Source organism: Dermacentor albipictus, chromosome 2 (genome assembly GCF_038994185.2).
Source record: "Dermacentor albipictus isolate Rhodes 1998 colony chromosome 2, USDA_Dalb.pri_finalv2, whole genome shotgun sequence".
Lineage (NCBI taxonomy): Eukaryota > Metazoa > Arthropoda > Arachnida > Ixodida > Ixodidae > Dermacentor > Dermacentor albipictus.
The window spans coordinates 148,373,864-148,389,546 of NC_091822.1; the positions used below are offsets into that span (position 1 = coordinate 148,373,864).

The following is a 15,683-nucleotide window of genomic DNA, read 5'->3' on the forward strand; positions in this document are numbered from 1 at the left end:
TTCGATTCCTCATTGACTACTACACCGTTGCTTCTTTGTTTACCCCCCCCCCCCCTTATCCTCTTTCCTCATATCTTTTTTACACACACAAAACAAGAACGACCGATCCGAGTCAGCGCTATCTCTGCGTGCCTTTTTTGTAGTGTGGTGGTTGTCCCAACTCCAGTATGTTGTCTTTCACACGGCCTCAATCGGCGCAACCATCCGTCTGGCAGTTCTGATGAGGTCAGCAGCTGGGATGCAACCAAAGCAATAGCCAGGCAGCTCCAGAAAAAGCTCCCGCTGACGATTGCGTTGGAAGTGGACCAACCGAATGAAACCCGGCGCAACCTATTTCGGCGACTGCGGCACTGTAATAATTGATGTGTAATTCTAGAGACCATATTGTACTGCCATGACAAAAAGGTAAGGATGGTCCAGTGAAAGTAAAAAAAAAGAAGAGTTCATACTTGGCAATAGTTTTGTTACGTCAAATCAAGAAGCGATAACAAAGTTGAGGGCTGAGTGCCATCCCCGAAATAATATAACACGGAAAGAAGGTATGAATTAAATTTATCGGTCGTGAGTGCGGTAAACACCAGCAGGCATACAGTAAATACCAACAGCCTCTAGTGACTCAGGGAAGATGCTCCCTCAGCATGGCACGTGGCTCACTAGCATCATATGTTGCCTGTCACAAGAAGGTACACAAATTAGGCACACTGTATCGTTGTTTCTACTTGGGCATGCCATACATTAAAATATATACTGCCGCAAAACACTATGTGACGGCACATAAACAGTTCTTAGCGCCAACAAAGTGCGCGTATTACGAATTACGAAGCAGCGTTCCTTTCACAAACTGAGTTGAAGACTGTCGCTTAACCTGGCTGTAGGTCCGACATTTCAACCATACATCGCGTTTGGCTGTTACACAGTGGTAAAAAAATAAGTAATAAAACAATACTAAATGAAATAGATGCCCCAGTTGTAAAGGATGGAAAAAAAAGAACTGGCTAAGCTCGGTGTTCAGCAGAGTTCGCTCGAGCGTCACATAAAGCAGTACAGAAAAGTTCAAGATCCCATGATGTCTTGTTGCATCAAGCTGACATCATAGCACAATAAAAGAAAAGGAGCGCGCACATCGCCGCGCGCAGCACGTCAGTCATGCAAGAAGCAGTCTCCTCGACGGCGGAGAGGCCGCGTCAAGCCGCATCGCAAGCCCCGCGAAATGTCCTTCACGCTTCGAACGATGTCGTTCACCCTCATCCAACTCCAGCTCTCCGCGGCCGCGCGCTGCCTCCAGCGCTGGTATTCGGGGCTGGCGTTCTCGCAGAAAGACGCGGCGAGATACGCGGCGAACAGATGGCCGCTCTTGTACTCCTCGAGCCCTTTGACGCGCACCCTGGACAGTTCCCTCCGGAACAGACTGTAGGCTGAGCCCGCGGCCAGGAAGTCGAGCACGGGGCTCATTCCCGCCCTGGTGCTTTCCTCCTCCGTGATGACGCTATCGTCGGCCTGGTACTTGAGGCACACACGAAGGGACTCCAGCGAGGTCTTGGCAGCCGTGAGGTTGTGGGCACGCACGTAGTACAGGACGTACTCGGCCAGGCTTCGGTAGGCTCGGAACGCGACACGCGGTAGATGGAAGAGCTCAACGACCGGGTCCGTAGGCAGCATAAGATCAAAAGCCGTGATGGGAACCTGAAGCGTCTTGAAGGGAGGGTCTAGTCTAGGCATGGCGTCGGAGAAGTGCAGGCTCCATCCGGTCCAGGACTCGTTTTGCGACGCTGCCAGTGGCCGCTGTCGCTTCATGGCGGAGTTCTTCACGTAGTAGTAAATGAAATAGAGCAGCGGCGCAGCCGGGTTCTTGGTGTAAATGCTGTCGGCGTACTTGGAACGCGTAGACAGCTTCCGCAGCGACAAGGGTGACAGCGCTTCCAACTGGATCAGCGCGATGTTCTCGAAGAGCTTATTCAACGACGAATCCCGAACTTGGAACACCTCGCGCAGCTGGTCAATGAAAACGGGGGCAAACGAAGCGCTCGTCAACACGTTTTTCGCCACGCGACCGTTGGACAGTTTGACCAGGTGCGAAGAACGGACGAGCTCCATGGGCATGTAGGGTTCCACCTCGAGCATGGTGTGAAGGCACTGGTCCTCGCGCGTCGCTTCGAACGGGAGCAAGTGCTCTTTGCCCACTTTCCACGACGCTATCCGGGTGAATAGCAGGTCGTCGCTGATGAAGGGCAGGATGAGGATCATCACGCGGAGGACGATGTGGTTCAATATCTCGGCCCTGTCGAACTTCCAGTTCTTGTACAGATTCAGAAGGTACTGCGGTGACGTGACGCGCACTCGGTCCACGCGGACGTCGACGCCGAGGAGGCCTTGAAAGAGGGACGTCCAGTTGACCAGAGGGATGGCAGGAAGGGTCTCGACGTCCGCGATGTCGCAGCTGGACGAGCACTCGCGTTGTTCCGAGACCATGTAGCTCTGTAGTCTGTGTTCTAGCCGCGAGATACCGGTGTAGGCCGTGATGTTCTTGCCCAAGCTATGGGCGAGCAACCGGAACGCCTTGTCGAGCCAGAGGTGGCTCCAAGACGACGTGAACGCCCGCTCGACGAGCAACCTTGGTTGTCCTACGGAAACGACGATCTTCGACGCGTCGTCCGGGTCTCCCTCGACGCCCAGCCCGAAGACGCTGTCGAGTCCGAGCTCCCTCTTCAGGACGCCTATCTTGTGCGAGAGGTCCTCCACGGCAATGCTTCGAGAACTGGCCGTGGAGAAGGGCCAGTTTCCAATGTTGAGCGTGTAGAGAAACGTGGACAGAAGCCTCGGGAACAGCGTGTCGCCCGACGCTTTCTTGCAGACCTGATAGAGAAAGCCCAGTTTCGGAACGGCGCCGGGTTTGAGCAGAGCTTTCTTGAGCATGTTGACGTACTGCTTCAGGTAGACCGTGTCCGTGGAGACGTAGTGCGCCTGGCGTCTCAGCGCGTGGTCGTGCTGCCACGAGTCGCAGGCGTACTTGTAGAAGTCTCCGCAAGGGTTTGTCGCCTCCCTGAGCAGTTGCGCGGTGCGCGCGGAAAAGTCGAGGCACGCCGACGTGTTGCACAAGATGACATCAGGCAGCGGGCGCGTAGCCCGCAGTAGACTGCCTGCGGCACTGGTTGTGGCAGAGGGCGTGATTCGACTGTGGTCTTCCGGGCTGGGACTCCGCCCGATGATCGCCGACCACGAGGAGAACGTCTTGTTCATTTCTGGGACGACGACGTGCTGCAGGACCCCGTGGAAGCCCGCCACAACCAGGGTGCAGGCGACGGACAGCGCGGAGCATCTGAAGAAGGCTCGCTTCGCAGAGCGTTCGCGGTCGTCAGAAAAGGTCGCCTCTTCGAAAGACCGTTCCATGCTTCTTCTACTTCTTATTTTTCTTCTTCTGGTTCACGTTCTCGCGCGTGCAGTTTCGACCTGTTCTACTTCTTCAAGAGGTAGCGAAAATGCTACGACGCATATTGAATTAAAAGGGAGCATTGAGAAGCCATATCGTAGAAATTGGTTAAGATTTTGGTGTTATTATGACTTTAAGGGAGAGTTTGCGCCTTTAGTGGCACCGGATACCCCTCTCCGCAGGGAATGTAAAACTGAATGCATGAAAAACACCCAAAGCTTTCAATTATCAGGAGCATGTGCGAATATCTCCAAGTAGTACCCAGCAAGCAATGTGTACTAGAAAAAAAAATGTCACAAATTGCAAAATTCCAGGAGTGAACCTCACGCTTCCTATTTCCTGAACAATTTTCCTTTTCTCTCGCATGCTATCCGGGAAAGGAGACGGAGAAGGGTAGTAGTAGGGAAGTGAGGAAACAGTTTCCACCCAGCGGGCTTGGTCTGGGAAGGGCGTAGCTTGGTCAGCATGACTGCCACCGCAGATGCTCATTGAGGCAGCTGAGGGGATTCCCCTACATGTTCGCGTGCGCATTAAACACGAGTTTCAGGATATACGGCATAACGTTTTCTTGACACCAATACGTATAGGCAAGAGGTCAGCGCATAACCTAGCTTCCATGATAGTGTAATGGCGGCGCATTTTGCGTCCGTTCAACTGCCATTGTTGCTGTCACCGATTGGAGCAATGAGGGCTTGCTTTCTGTGGCACAAAACGCTTTCTTATTCAAGCTTGCTGATAATCGAATTCATGCATCGAATGTAATAGAACCACAGTGCGTACGCACAGCTCACGTAAGATGACGAAACACTCTGCTAGAGCGCTCTCTATCTGTCTGTCTGTCTGTCTGTCTGTCTGTCTGTCTGTCTGTCTGTCTGTCTGTCTGTCTGTCTGTCTGTCTGTCTGTCTGTCTGTCTGTCTGTCTGTCTGTCTGTCTGTCTGTCTGTCTGTCTGTCTGTCTGTCTGTCTGTCTGTCTGTCTGTCTGTCTGTCTGTCTGTCTGTCTGTCTGTCTGTCTGTCTGTCTGTCTGTCTGTCTGTCTGTCTGTCTGTCTGTCTGTCTGTCTGTCTGTCTGTCTGTCTGTCTGTCTGTCTGTCTGTCTGTCTGTCTGTCTGTCTGTCTGTCTGTCTGTCTGTCTGTCTGTCTGTCTGTCTGTCTGTCTGTCTGTCTGTCTGTCTGTCTGTCTGTCTGTCTGTCTGTCTGTCTGTCTGTCTGTCTGTCTGTCTGTCTGTCTGTCTGTCTGTCTGTCTGTCTGTCTGTCTGTCTGTCTGTCTGTCTGTCTGTCTGTCTGTCTGTCTGTCTGTCTGTCTGTCTGTCTGTCTGTCTGTCTGTCTGTCTGTCTGTCTGTCTGTCTGTCTGTCTGTCTGTCTGTCTGTCTGTCTGTCTGTCTGTCTGTCTGTCTGTCTGTCTGTCTGTCTGTCTGTCTGTCTGTCTGTCTGTCTGTCTGTCTGTCTGTCTGTCTGTCTGTCTGTCTGTCTGTCTGTCTGTCTGTCTGTCTGTCTGTCTGTCTGTCTGTCTGTCTGTCTGTCTGTCTGTCTGTCTGTCTGTCTGTCTGTCTGTCTGTCTGTCTGTCTGTCTGTCTGTCTGTCTGTCTGTCTGTCTGTCTGTCTGTCTGTCTGTCTGTCTGTCTGTCTGTCTGTCTGTCTGTCTGTCTGTCTGTCTGTCTGTCTGTCTGTCTGTCTGTCTGTCTGTCTGTCTGTCTGTCTGTCTTAATAAAATTATTAATTATGCTTAATGATTAAGATGAGGGCGAGTGTAAAGCGCAGCTGTCTGAGGCACTGCACATAACATCAAAGCTACAGAGCGGGACAATACAGCCGCTCCTACGCGAACCTTCTTGCGGCTTCCAGATCAGGACGCGACCCATACACAAAAACGTGCAGCGGCGAAGTTTTGCCATCGCTTTACTCTGTCAGGCAGAGGGGGTGAGCTTTGATTCGCGAAAATGAAAGGAAAATATAATTGACCAATGTTTACATCCGTCGCCGTCGTATTTTCTCGATATCATCGAATTTCGAAGCGAAGAAGGCGCGGAGATAATGTGTAAAGCAACGAGGAACGGGAACTTCGCAAGGTAAAGGAATGCAAAAGAAATAGAACAGCTGATCCAGTGGATGTCTCCCAGCTCTGACATTTTGATCCCCAGGCGTCCAAGAGGCTTACAGCAGTCAAAAGTGATCATTGAGTTCTACGCGAGAAACGAGACGACGCCACGAATGTAAAAGGAAGCCAAAACAATGAACGGTGTGATATGTTGACGTTTCTCGGCTCGGCCTGCTGTTGTTCGGTTTCCTTCCCGGAAATCAGCAAAGAGCCGACGAAAAGCTAGAGCAGCATCTCAAATGTCGACTCCAATTTCGTGTGTGGATTGCGAGCTTGGAAGCTGTCGCAATTCTAGAAAGTTTGGTTCGCCATTCATTGGTTTTGTGTGTGCGTGCGTGCGTGTGCGTGCGTGCGTGCGTGTGTGTGTGCACGGACAACTGTGGGGCGTAGAAAATGCACTGTGAGCCAAACAGTGCAGTCGGGAGAACAGAAACTGCAGATAACGGAAGCCGAAAAGACAGAAACAGTGTTCATATGAAATTGAGTTGGGCGCGCTGTAGAGGTGATTATTATTATTATTATTATTATTATTATTATTATTATTATTATTATTATTATTATTATTATTAATTCCAGCCCATTGAAAGAAACCGCATGAAAATATGACTACCAGTGCGACCTGACTGCTATAATGTAGGAAGCCAGAAAATGATAAACGAATGCGTGTGTAATATAAGCCAGTGATACTTTATATTACCCGTTAGATTTGCACATCCCATGACTGGTGAGCAGCTTAATACGCGATTACACAAGAGTTTACATTCATCCTCATATTGTTGTGACGATACCAAGTGGTGGTAGATTTTCGTATATATCTTCTTCTCGTTTTTATTTTTTCTTTGATTGTTTTGTTGGAAATGGAGGAGGGGGCAGGCAGCACGACGTGTGGATGGGTTACATGGAAGGCAGAAGAGACTCATTTCAGCTACCGCAGTAATACGCTTTTGGGGTTAAAAAATACATTCCGCTAGAAAACGTGCAGTAGATGCATATCTGCGCATGCACTAGCACTCGTTTGTCTCATTACCAGCTCTTGCAAAAATCATGCATGACATTATATGCATAGCAAGCGAAACTCAACTGAAGGTAACAAATATTATTAGGAACACAACCGAAACTTTGTAACGGCTTGCGTAAGAGAATATTCCCAGATAAAAACTTCTTCCCCCCCCCCCCCCCCCCGGGAACGCACGGGTGGTCTGCTGACCTCCATGATACAACAACCGACCGATGGGTTGCCTTTACACTTCAATGTAAACAAACCCAAAGCACGCGTGCAAAAAAGAGAGAGCGCGACGCAGGATCACTGAGAATGTAAAAAAAAAGAAAAAAATGTAATAGCGAGAAGACCCGCAGCGACGAGCGCGTCGGTTCACGCGAGCAAGGATTCGGGACGATTACGTCGAGGCACGGCATAACGGTGGAGAACAAAGAGAAGAAAACATTCGACGAACCGGGACCAAAAAAATACAACAGCAACGAAAAAGAAAACTAAACAAAAAAACATTCTATATCTGAAATACACATTCCCGAAACGATAGGTTCGTCCGCAACAGCCTCGTACGCGCGCGTGCGACCTCTTTTTCTTTGGTTTGTTTCGCCTTCATTCTTCGTAATTCCTTGCAGCCCTCTTTTCTCATTTATTGCCGCGACACCGCGTCGACCGCCGAGCGTTATGAGTCTGTACGTGCTTTTCATTTGTGGCTCATTTTTTTTTTAGCCGGGCACGTACATAATGACGCTCTTTGCGCGCATCGAGCGTACGTGGCTTGTATGTACTATAGAGTGTGTTGCCCCATCCCTAAGCGTTCTTCCCCACGCCCCCTCCCTCCCCATTCCCCCCTTCCCCCATTTGCAGCGCAGCCTCCTACGGGTGCTGCAACCCCTCCGTGACTCTAGTCATCAATCGCCATTACATGGCGATCACGTCCGCAGAAACAAAAGGAAAATAATAAGAAGGTTGTATGGGGAAAATGGCTGAGGGTAAAGGGGGCTCTGCTTCCGGATATCGAACGTTTGTTTCTATCGATGCCGCATCGTTGTATCCCGTTATACATGCGGGACGGAGTGTGTCCCACCTATCGCCGTGTCACGTGGCCGCCAACCCCGAAACCCCCTTTCCCTCACCCCTCCCACCTTTCCTTTCCCCATCGCTGATTTCGTACTCTCCCCACTATACCGCCCCTATACCCTATTTCCCTAACGTTCTACGCGCTCCCCCGTCTCACGTTTTGCCGTGCTCATCTCATCAATCCATAAGTGCGGGCGCCACCTCTCGGCCTGCCCGAGTATAATTTCGATGCAAACTCTCTCTCGCTCTCTCTCAGCAGTGCGCGTGGTCTGCGGTGCAACGATGCCACGTGTCGCAAGCCTCTGTGACGTATCAGCGGTGATGAGCAGCAGGAAGAGCCGGTCGGCGATGCGTGGCGGTGGTGTGGGCGACCGCAAGCCCCCATCAATTATGCAGAGCGGAATCGCAGGATAAACGCCGCGGTCTCGCACGTGCGTGCTACATGAGGACGACTGCAAAACAGCCAAAGAGCTGCGGAACGGGGAGAAAAAAAAAGATCAAAGAAAGAATAAAAAAACGAAACTGTCTGCGGGGAGCCGAGCCTCGTAAAATAATATTGCTACACGAGCGCACCACGGTTCGAGCAGGTAATACGACCGCATGTTCAACATGTAGCGTTGCCGGCACTTCATTTTTTTATTTTTTGGTTACGTTACACTGTATCCGGTTTCGTTGCGTCTGCAATACGGTTCGTGAAGGGATCCAGTGTAATAAAAAAAAATGCCAATGCACGATTTACACGCAGCACTTGCCAGTGCTCCTCAAACTTTTGGCTTTTGCGGACTGTTAGGTCTAACTGGAGGATCGATGTGAAGAGGTTGGAAGCAATAACGCTTTTCCGGCTCCGTCAATTAACTTTAGGAAGTAATATAAGCATCAGTTTGTTCACTTGTGCACACTGCTAAAAGCAATGCTCGACCAAACTGTACTAACTAACTAACTAACTAACTAACTAACTAACTAACTAACTAACTAACTAACTAACTAACTAACTAACTAACTAACTAACTAACTAACTAACTAACTAACTAACCAACTAACTAACCAGCTAAATAAATAAATACATGAACAAATAGAGTGTCAAAATGATAAATGAAAGGTAGGAAGGTTAACCAGGACTGAGCCCGGTTGGCTGCGCTACAATGTGGTAAGGAAAAAGGGAGGCACGACTAAATAAATAAACGCGGAATTGATTGCGCTAATAGTCACAGGTGGTTCGAGCACACTTGCGAGCACATAATAAAGCAAAGGACTAAAGAAAGAACTGCGGGACAGCTTTTCAGAGCGAACGGCATGAAATGGCCATAGCCGAGGTGAACTCACATTTTCTCTGGAATCGCTCGCTTTGTTACATCATCTCGGCCTAGGGCAACACGATACAGTGGCATATACGCACGATCATGTTTTAGAGGCAGGCTATGGGAACCCGACAAGTTCACATGTAGGGCACCGAAAATCGATCCAGCAAATCTTGCTTTTGAGTATGTCACTTTGCTTTTCATTAAACATGTCGCGCAACTCTCTCATTTTGCAGCGCTTTGTAAGAAATTTGTTAGGACGACCGGTTTCATCACTGCAGCTTTACTGGCTAACGTGCGGTCGCCTGATGCGGGTTTAATCTCACGCAGCTTGTCTCACCGGCACACGCACCGCGGCTTAAATAAATTACGCGGCTTTGTCAACGCGGTTCTTCATTAATCCCTCCCTCCTGCTGTTGACTGCCCTCCCCCCCCCCTCTTTTTTTTTCAGCGCACGCTATACATAACCTGCCAGAGTAAACCAACCTTAAGCAGGTTTCTTTCTTCCTTTCCTTCCTTCCTTCTTTCTTTCTTTCTTTAGCCGGGCACGTATGTTGTCGAGGCACCCACACAGAAGATGAAAAACAGTCTTTACAGACGACGAAAAAAAAAGGCGAACTAATAAAACACAGGTCTTGTTTGTCTGCATGTAGAAGTCTATACAAGCACGCTCTGTCTCGCTTCGTTGTCTGGCTCGCGGAAGCTTTTGCGCAGTTTGTAAGCACCGGAGGATAACGTAATTCGCTGTGGTAGTAACTACGCGATACGGATGTTGACGTTACGCGAAGCTATTTTCTTGCGTTTACCCAGACGGCGCTTTCTTATGCCAGCCTCACACTTGCGTGAGGTTGCATCTGAGGCTGACATTCGTAAGCACTCTTGACTAGATTTCGTGGCTATATCCCAGAGGTATAATATTTATAAATGTCCTCGTTTTATGAGGTCATGTTTTCTTTTTTCTAGTAGGAACAGAAACTTGCCTGTCGCATGCCGCGTAGTTCTGTCACGTCAACTGTACTATATATACGGCGAGGGGAACAGTAATTGCACCAGAAATCGCAGTTCGAGATTAGCGGGCTGAGAAAGGTTTACTAGTTAACATATGCAAATGTTCACATCCGGGTATATGTTTGCATCGCTGGACAGAAGGCAAGCGGTAATGAAGTCAACTCCCATTCAGCACGAGAATTTATTTGCTTGGAACCAGTTGCGAGCGCTACATCTCCAAGAACAGCGGCGAAATGTCTCTGTGTACCAGCAACACTTATCAGCACTGCGAGGAACTGTGGTAGCGAAGGGAAGAAAATACGAAGGGGACGCTGTATTGTAAGGTCCTAGAATAATTCTTAATAGCCCTGGTTCCATCACCACGCAAGCAAGAACTTCGCGTTCAATACACGAACCTGAAACGTCCTCCTGCAGCAGCGGAACGTTGGGGTCGTTGACCCAAAAGCGGGAATTGTCGCAACGAAGTATATGAACAAGCATTAAATATGTGGCACGAAAAATGTCAATCCCTTGTAAACTTGCGCGACATTCCGAACGAAAAAGAAGGAAATGAAGGAATAAGAAAGTAACGCAGCAGACAAAACGCCAAGCGCCTCTCGAAAGTTCTCTTCGAGGCAAAGCGTGGAGAGCAGAGACTAAATGAAACTGAGAAGGACAAAGGGAAAGAGAGAGAGAAAGCGATCCTCTCCAGCACTTTCCAAGGAAATAGGGAAATAACTCGCGTTCATATCGCATATAATGGGAGGACATGGTGCAATAAAAAGCGCGGCCCTGGCTGCGAGCTTTCCCCAGCGGGTCCTCTTGTTGCCTTTGTCATATTCATTATTATTTTTCTTTGTCGTGTCCGCTCATTTCTGAGAACTCGGTGCTACAGCCTGCTTGAAAGCGAGACTTGCGGACGAAGTGAGAGAGAGAGACAGAGAGAGAGAGGGGGGGGGAAGTTTCTGAGCTGGGAAACACGGAGAAAACGATTTTTGAGTTGGGAAGCAACCAGCAGCACTGGCAACCTCGCGTCCGGTTTTTCCGAGCCCAAAGGAAACGCAGCGAAGTGATTAATTAACGGAACACCTCGGCTCGGAAGCACGAGAGAGGGAGAGAGAGTGTCTGCATGTGTGCGTGTGTGTGTGAGTGAGGGAGAGGGATAAAGATAAGGGCATGGCGTGGCTTCTTTCTCTCTTCCCGCAGGCAGATTGTGAAGGAAGGGCAAGCAGCAACACAGTTTCGCAGCATTTCAGCTATAATACACGAAAGAAGAATGACAGCATTAGGAAGAAATAAAAAAAATTAAAAAAAATCATGTCCGCCGCCTGTGCGCGCGCGCGCGAGAGAGAGAGTGAGAGAGAGAGAGTCAAAATTTTGGAGGAGGGTGTTTCTTGCAAAAAGATTCAGAACTGCAATTTTTAGCTGTAATCAGAGCAACGGGCTTAAAAAGAAAGAAAGAAAGAAAGAAAGAAAGAAAGAAAGAAAGAAAGAAAAAAAGAAAGAAAGAAAGAAAGAAAGAAAGAAAGGAAGAAAGAAAGAAAGAAAGAACGGAAGAAAGAAAGAAGGAAAGAAAGAAATCATATTACGACCGCCTGTAGACAGGAGACTGCAGCGACTGGTCTCGAAATAAAAACAAAAGATAGAATAACTATAAATTAGAGAAACAACAGATCATTTTTCCTTTCCTCCCCCCCCCTTTTTTTTGTTAACGGCAACGTCCAGACAGATTTTACAAATGTCGCATGGTCCGTGAAGTCACGCATTGAGTCATTTCTTTAAACTGTTTCCATTTCACACTTGTCATTTTTTTTTTTGCGGCAGCTTTGTAAGGATTCAGAAAGTGGTGATAGAATAGAAAGCTTCGGTGGAGAGGGAGAAGGGGGTAAAAGGGCGAGTGAAGAGGAACCGGCAAGAGAGCACGCACAATATTTTTACTGTACCCACGATCCGCGCAACGGTGAGTTCGCTCAGTTTCGGTAAAAACGTATTTCACGTTTTCGATCGCGGGCAACGAAAATGCTACTGAGGATGCGCGTTATATCCACGACGTACCGCTTTAAGGTTCCTTCATTCGCAAATTCTGCGTAAAAAAATGCGAGAGGAAGAAAGCGCACAGTAAAACTTGCTGACACGGCAGCAAACGAAAATTATTTCTTCGTATTCAGCCTGAACACGCCTCTCATCCTCTTTCTGTTACAAAAAAGAAAGCAGGATCGAATAACCGTGTATCAAACACTCGAGGCTTCGTTCAGTTGCCACAGCCCCATAAGCTTGCCTATCAGTTTTGAAAGGCGTGGAAGTGTGTCACGGCAATGGGTTGCTTGTGTAATCACTCTTTAAGTGCTCTATCGATCACACTGTAGAAAAAAAAACATTTCTCTCTATTTTCTTGCTCCGTGCAGCCGCGGAAAGATTTAATGAACAGGGGATCGATGGGAAATATCTGTCGCAGGCTGTCAAGGGCGACATCTGACGGCGGTATCCTCGGGCATCGTGAGTTCTCGATCTGCAATGAGCTCGCACACCTTTGCGCTTTCGTGCGCAGGCCTTCGTACTAAGTTTGTATAGAACTGTACTTCTGCAGAGGCAAAACAAGCTTTAAAAAGACGGAAAGGAAAAAGAAGACACATATTTAGCTGCACTATGAAAATTCTTAGAGGCCCACATATTTACCGCTAGAAAATATGAAACACATTGAGGAACAAGTGGGTAGAGTCGGGAGAACCAAGGGGCTGAATTATGTTTGTTTGTTGCTGGTATTCTGTACAGAAGCCATACGAAACCAACAGACTGTAAAGGCAAGCGAGACATGATGTAAATTAGCAGTTTATCTCCTCTGAAATGTGACATTCGAAAGTTTCGCTGAAGGCTCCTCTTCGATTACAATGTGTGGCTCAGAAATCGCCATTTTCGAAAAGCGGTTGTCTCTTTGGCCCTTGGATGATGTCCGGCACGCCGTGTCACCTTCATGTTTCATTCTGCTCCCCGTCACGTGTTCCTGCATATATTCTTACGTTTGGGCACTGAACTTAGCTAGCTGGAAGTTACCGCCATTGTCATCGCTCTAGTCACGCTCCGTGCTTCCTCGTTCTAGCGGCAAATATTGCCGTTAGTGCAAATGCGGAAATCTTTATATCCTCAAACGGCCTCCGATGAACAGCTTCCGCCAAACCGGCCGCACTAGCCTGTGCTGAGGTCCAGCTCACGGGCGCATTACCTGACGGGGCGGCCGCATTCCGATGGGGGTGGAAAGCGAAAACACTCGTGTTACGTGCACCGCGGGCGCACGTTAACATAGTTCCCAATATCTCAATCATAGGCCATCGCATGCGTCTTGCGTGCATAAGATGTGGGTTCGCCTTGCACCTCCGGCAAGTTGTGTCTCGTTCCACATTTGTTCCAATGTTCATTGTACATTTCTATTAAAAGAACTCTTAATGTCCCCTATCATTCCCCTGACTTCGTTTTCCGTTTCATGTAGTTCCAAATAAAGAGGGTTCTCTTAAAATCTCTGAGGCTGACCTTTGTTGGGATCAGAGTCGTATAGTTCTGTTTTCCGAGAAGGGGCATCTGTTGAGCGTGTTTGCCCCATATAGAAAGCGACAAGCCATGGCGGATCACAGCAACTCACCGAGCAGCTGCCAGACGAGGAAGGCGAGCCAGGCGGTGTAGGGCAGGCACACGCACAGGTGCACGTCCATCCACAGCGCGCACAGGGGCAGCAGAGGCACGCAGGGCACCGCGTTGCGGCCCGCCGACGGGGCGCCGTGCCGGGGCTGCCGCAGGGCGACGAGCGCCAGCGCCAGCACGGCGGCCAGCGCGGCCGTCGCCAGCGCCTCGAGCCACCAGCGCGCCGCGCCGGCGCCCACCACGCGCGGCGCGTGCACCGTGAGCACTCCCATGAGGAACATGAGCGCCACCATCGCGCACACCAGCACCGCGGTCCGCTGCGCCGAGCAGCGCGAAGGCACGCCCGTCACGCCGCACGGCGACAGCGACGAGGACACTTTGGAGGAGGAGCCGCCGCCGCCGACGCCCGATAGCGAGGTCACGTAGCCCTGGTTGACCAGTTCGACGGACCACGTCCTCCTCTGGAAGGAGCCGTAGCCGCCGCCGTTGCCGACGGCGACCGTCGAAGACCTCGCGGAGTCGCCGTCCGCGATGCCGTCGACGAGGCATCCGCCCCGAGTCAGGGTCGCGCTCGAGTCCCTGCTCAGGTCGCCCAGCTCGAGGGGCAAGTGGTCGATGAGGCCGTAGCGCAGCGCCAGCACGGACGCCGCCGTGGTCAGGAGCGAGAGCACGGTGCCCAGACCCAGGATGCCCATGAGCGTGTCCGGGTGCACGAACATGGCGGCCACCGAGACGAGGAAGCCACCGGTGACGGCTGCCCGCTTCGTGCCCTCGGTGAGTCCGCACAGGAGTCCGTCGGCCGAGAGGGAGGCGAGGAGCGTGGCCAGACCTCGCAGCGACGCGGCGGTGGCCGAGGCGAGACCGCACAGCGATCCGAAGCCGAGCACCCAGAGCAGGCCCGGCAGGCCCCGGATGAACGGGGCCTGGAGGAGCGGCGCCGACCCAGCCAGCTGAGAATGCGGCGACAGGAGCGTCACGGCCACCGAGCTGCTGAAGCAGCCCAGCAGGCTGAGCAGGAAGACCAGGCTGACGGCCGAGGGCACCACGCGGAACCGGTGCGCCGTCTCGGTGGCCGTCTGCGCCACCAGGTCGTAGCCGACGAAGGCGAACGTGCACGTGGCCGCGCCGTTGAAGACCTGCGACGAGAATCACGCGCGCGTTAACGAGAGCGTTAAGGTGACGTGACATTAATGGGACGAAACCGCCTAGAATTGTGGGTAATGGCCGAGTTAAGGGTTGATGGGACCCGGAAGAGCGACCTTGTCTCGCAAAAAGTCCCGCCGCATGGAGCCCATATTGAGCCCTTAAGCTCCCGTACGTTTCAACTCATATTGACATTTTGGTCCATGTACATAAGCACTCACCACTTCTCTTATCATCATCATCCATCCCAATACTTTCACTCCCCTTCCCTCTTCCCCAGTGCAGGGTAGCAGACTAGAGCGCACTAGCTCAGGTCGACCTCTCTGTCTTTCCTATCAACAAATTCTATTCTCTCTCTCGACACTTTGGTCGTAAAACGAACAAAACACAGACACCCCCTCACCCCCTCCTTTTATTATTTCATGTTTCCTGTTATGCGCGGAAAGAATTCGAAGCTCTTCTTTTATATGTAGACGATTGAAATCCGGGTAATTTAGTTTTACCGAAGATTTCTGTATATAGGACTTTGTGATGTTCTTCTTTAAATTTTATTTATTGATACTGTCAGGCCCAGAGGAACTATAACAGTAGTGGGAAAGGACAAATTTGAGCATGATACAAAGTACAAAATGCAAAGTTGGACAGATATGTAATAGAAAATAAACGCAGTTGCGACAATTGGAAAGTAAAATATCTCGGCACAAAAGAAAACAACAAAACATCACAAAGGCACAAAAACGTCAGTTCACTTCGTACAGACAAAACAGTCCTGCTCGGTATCAGTAGCAAACAAAGGTTTCTCAATATTATGATGGTACTCGGTCAATCTGGAAGATAATACAGCGGTGTCTGAGAGAGTGTTACAATGTTTGCCAGCGCGGGGAAAATAACTGAACTTAAACCAGTCATTTTTTAAAACCAGTAATGGAATAAATTTACTGTGGCAACCTCTGGACGTTTCGTTACTTTTGATATCGAAATACTCTGATTTGTTTATCCTAACGTAGTCGTGGAGTTGCGTCGTT

At 50.0% G+C, this 15,683-nt stretch overlaps 1 protein-coding gene across 1 annotated transcript in view; it reads right to left on the reverse strand.

The window, feature by feature from the left end:
• Positions 1-15,683, reverse strand: part of LOC135899878 (high affinity cationic amino acid transporter 1-like) — a 467,387-nt gene that overhangs the window by 41,721 nt on the left and 409,983 nt on the right. The window contains exon 6 of the mRNA XM_070534095.1: positions 13,517-14,651. Coding sequence (XP_070390196.1) covers positions 13,517-14,651 — 1,135 coding nt within the window. The remainder of the gene's footprint in view (positions 1-13,516; positions 14,652-15,683) is intronic.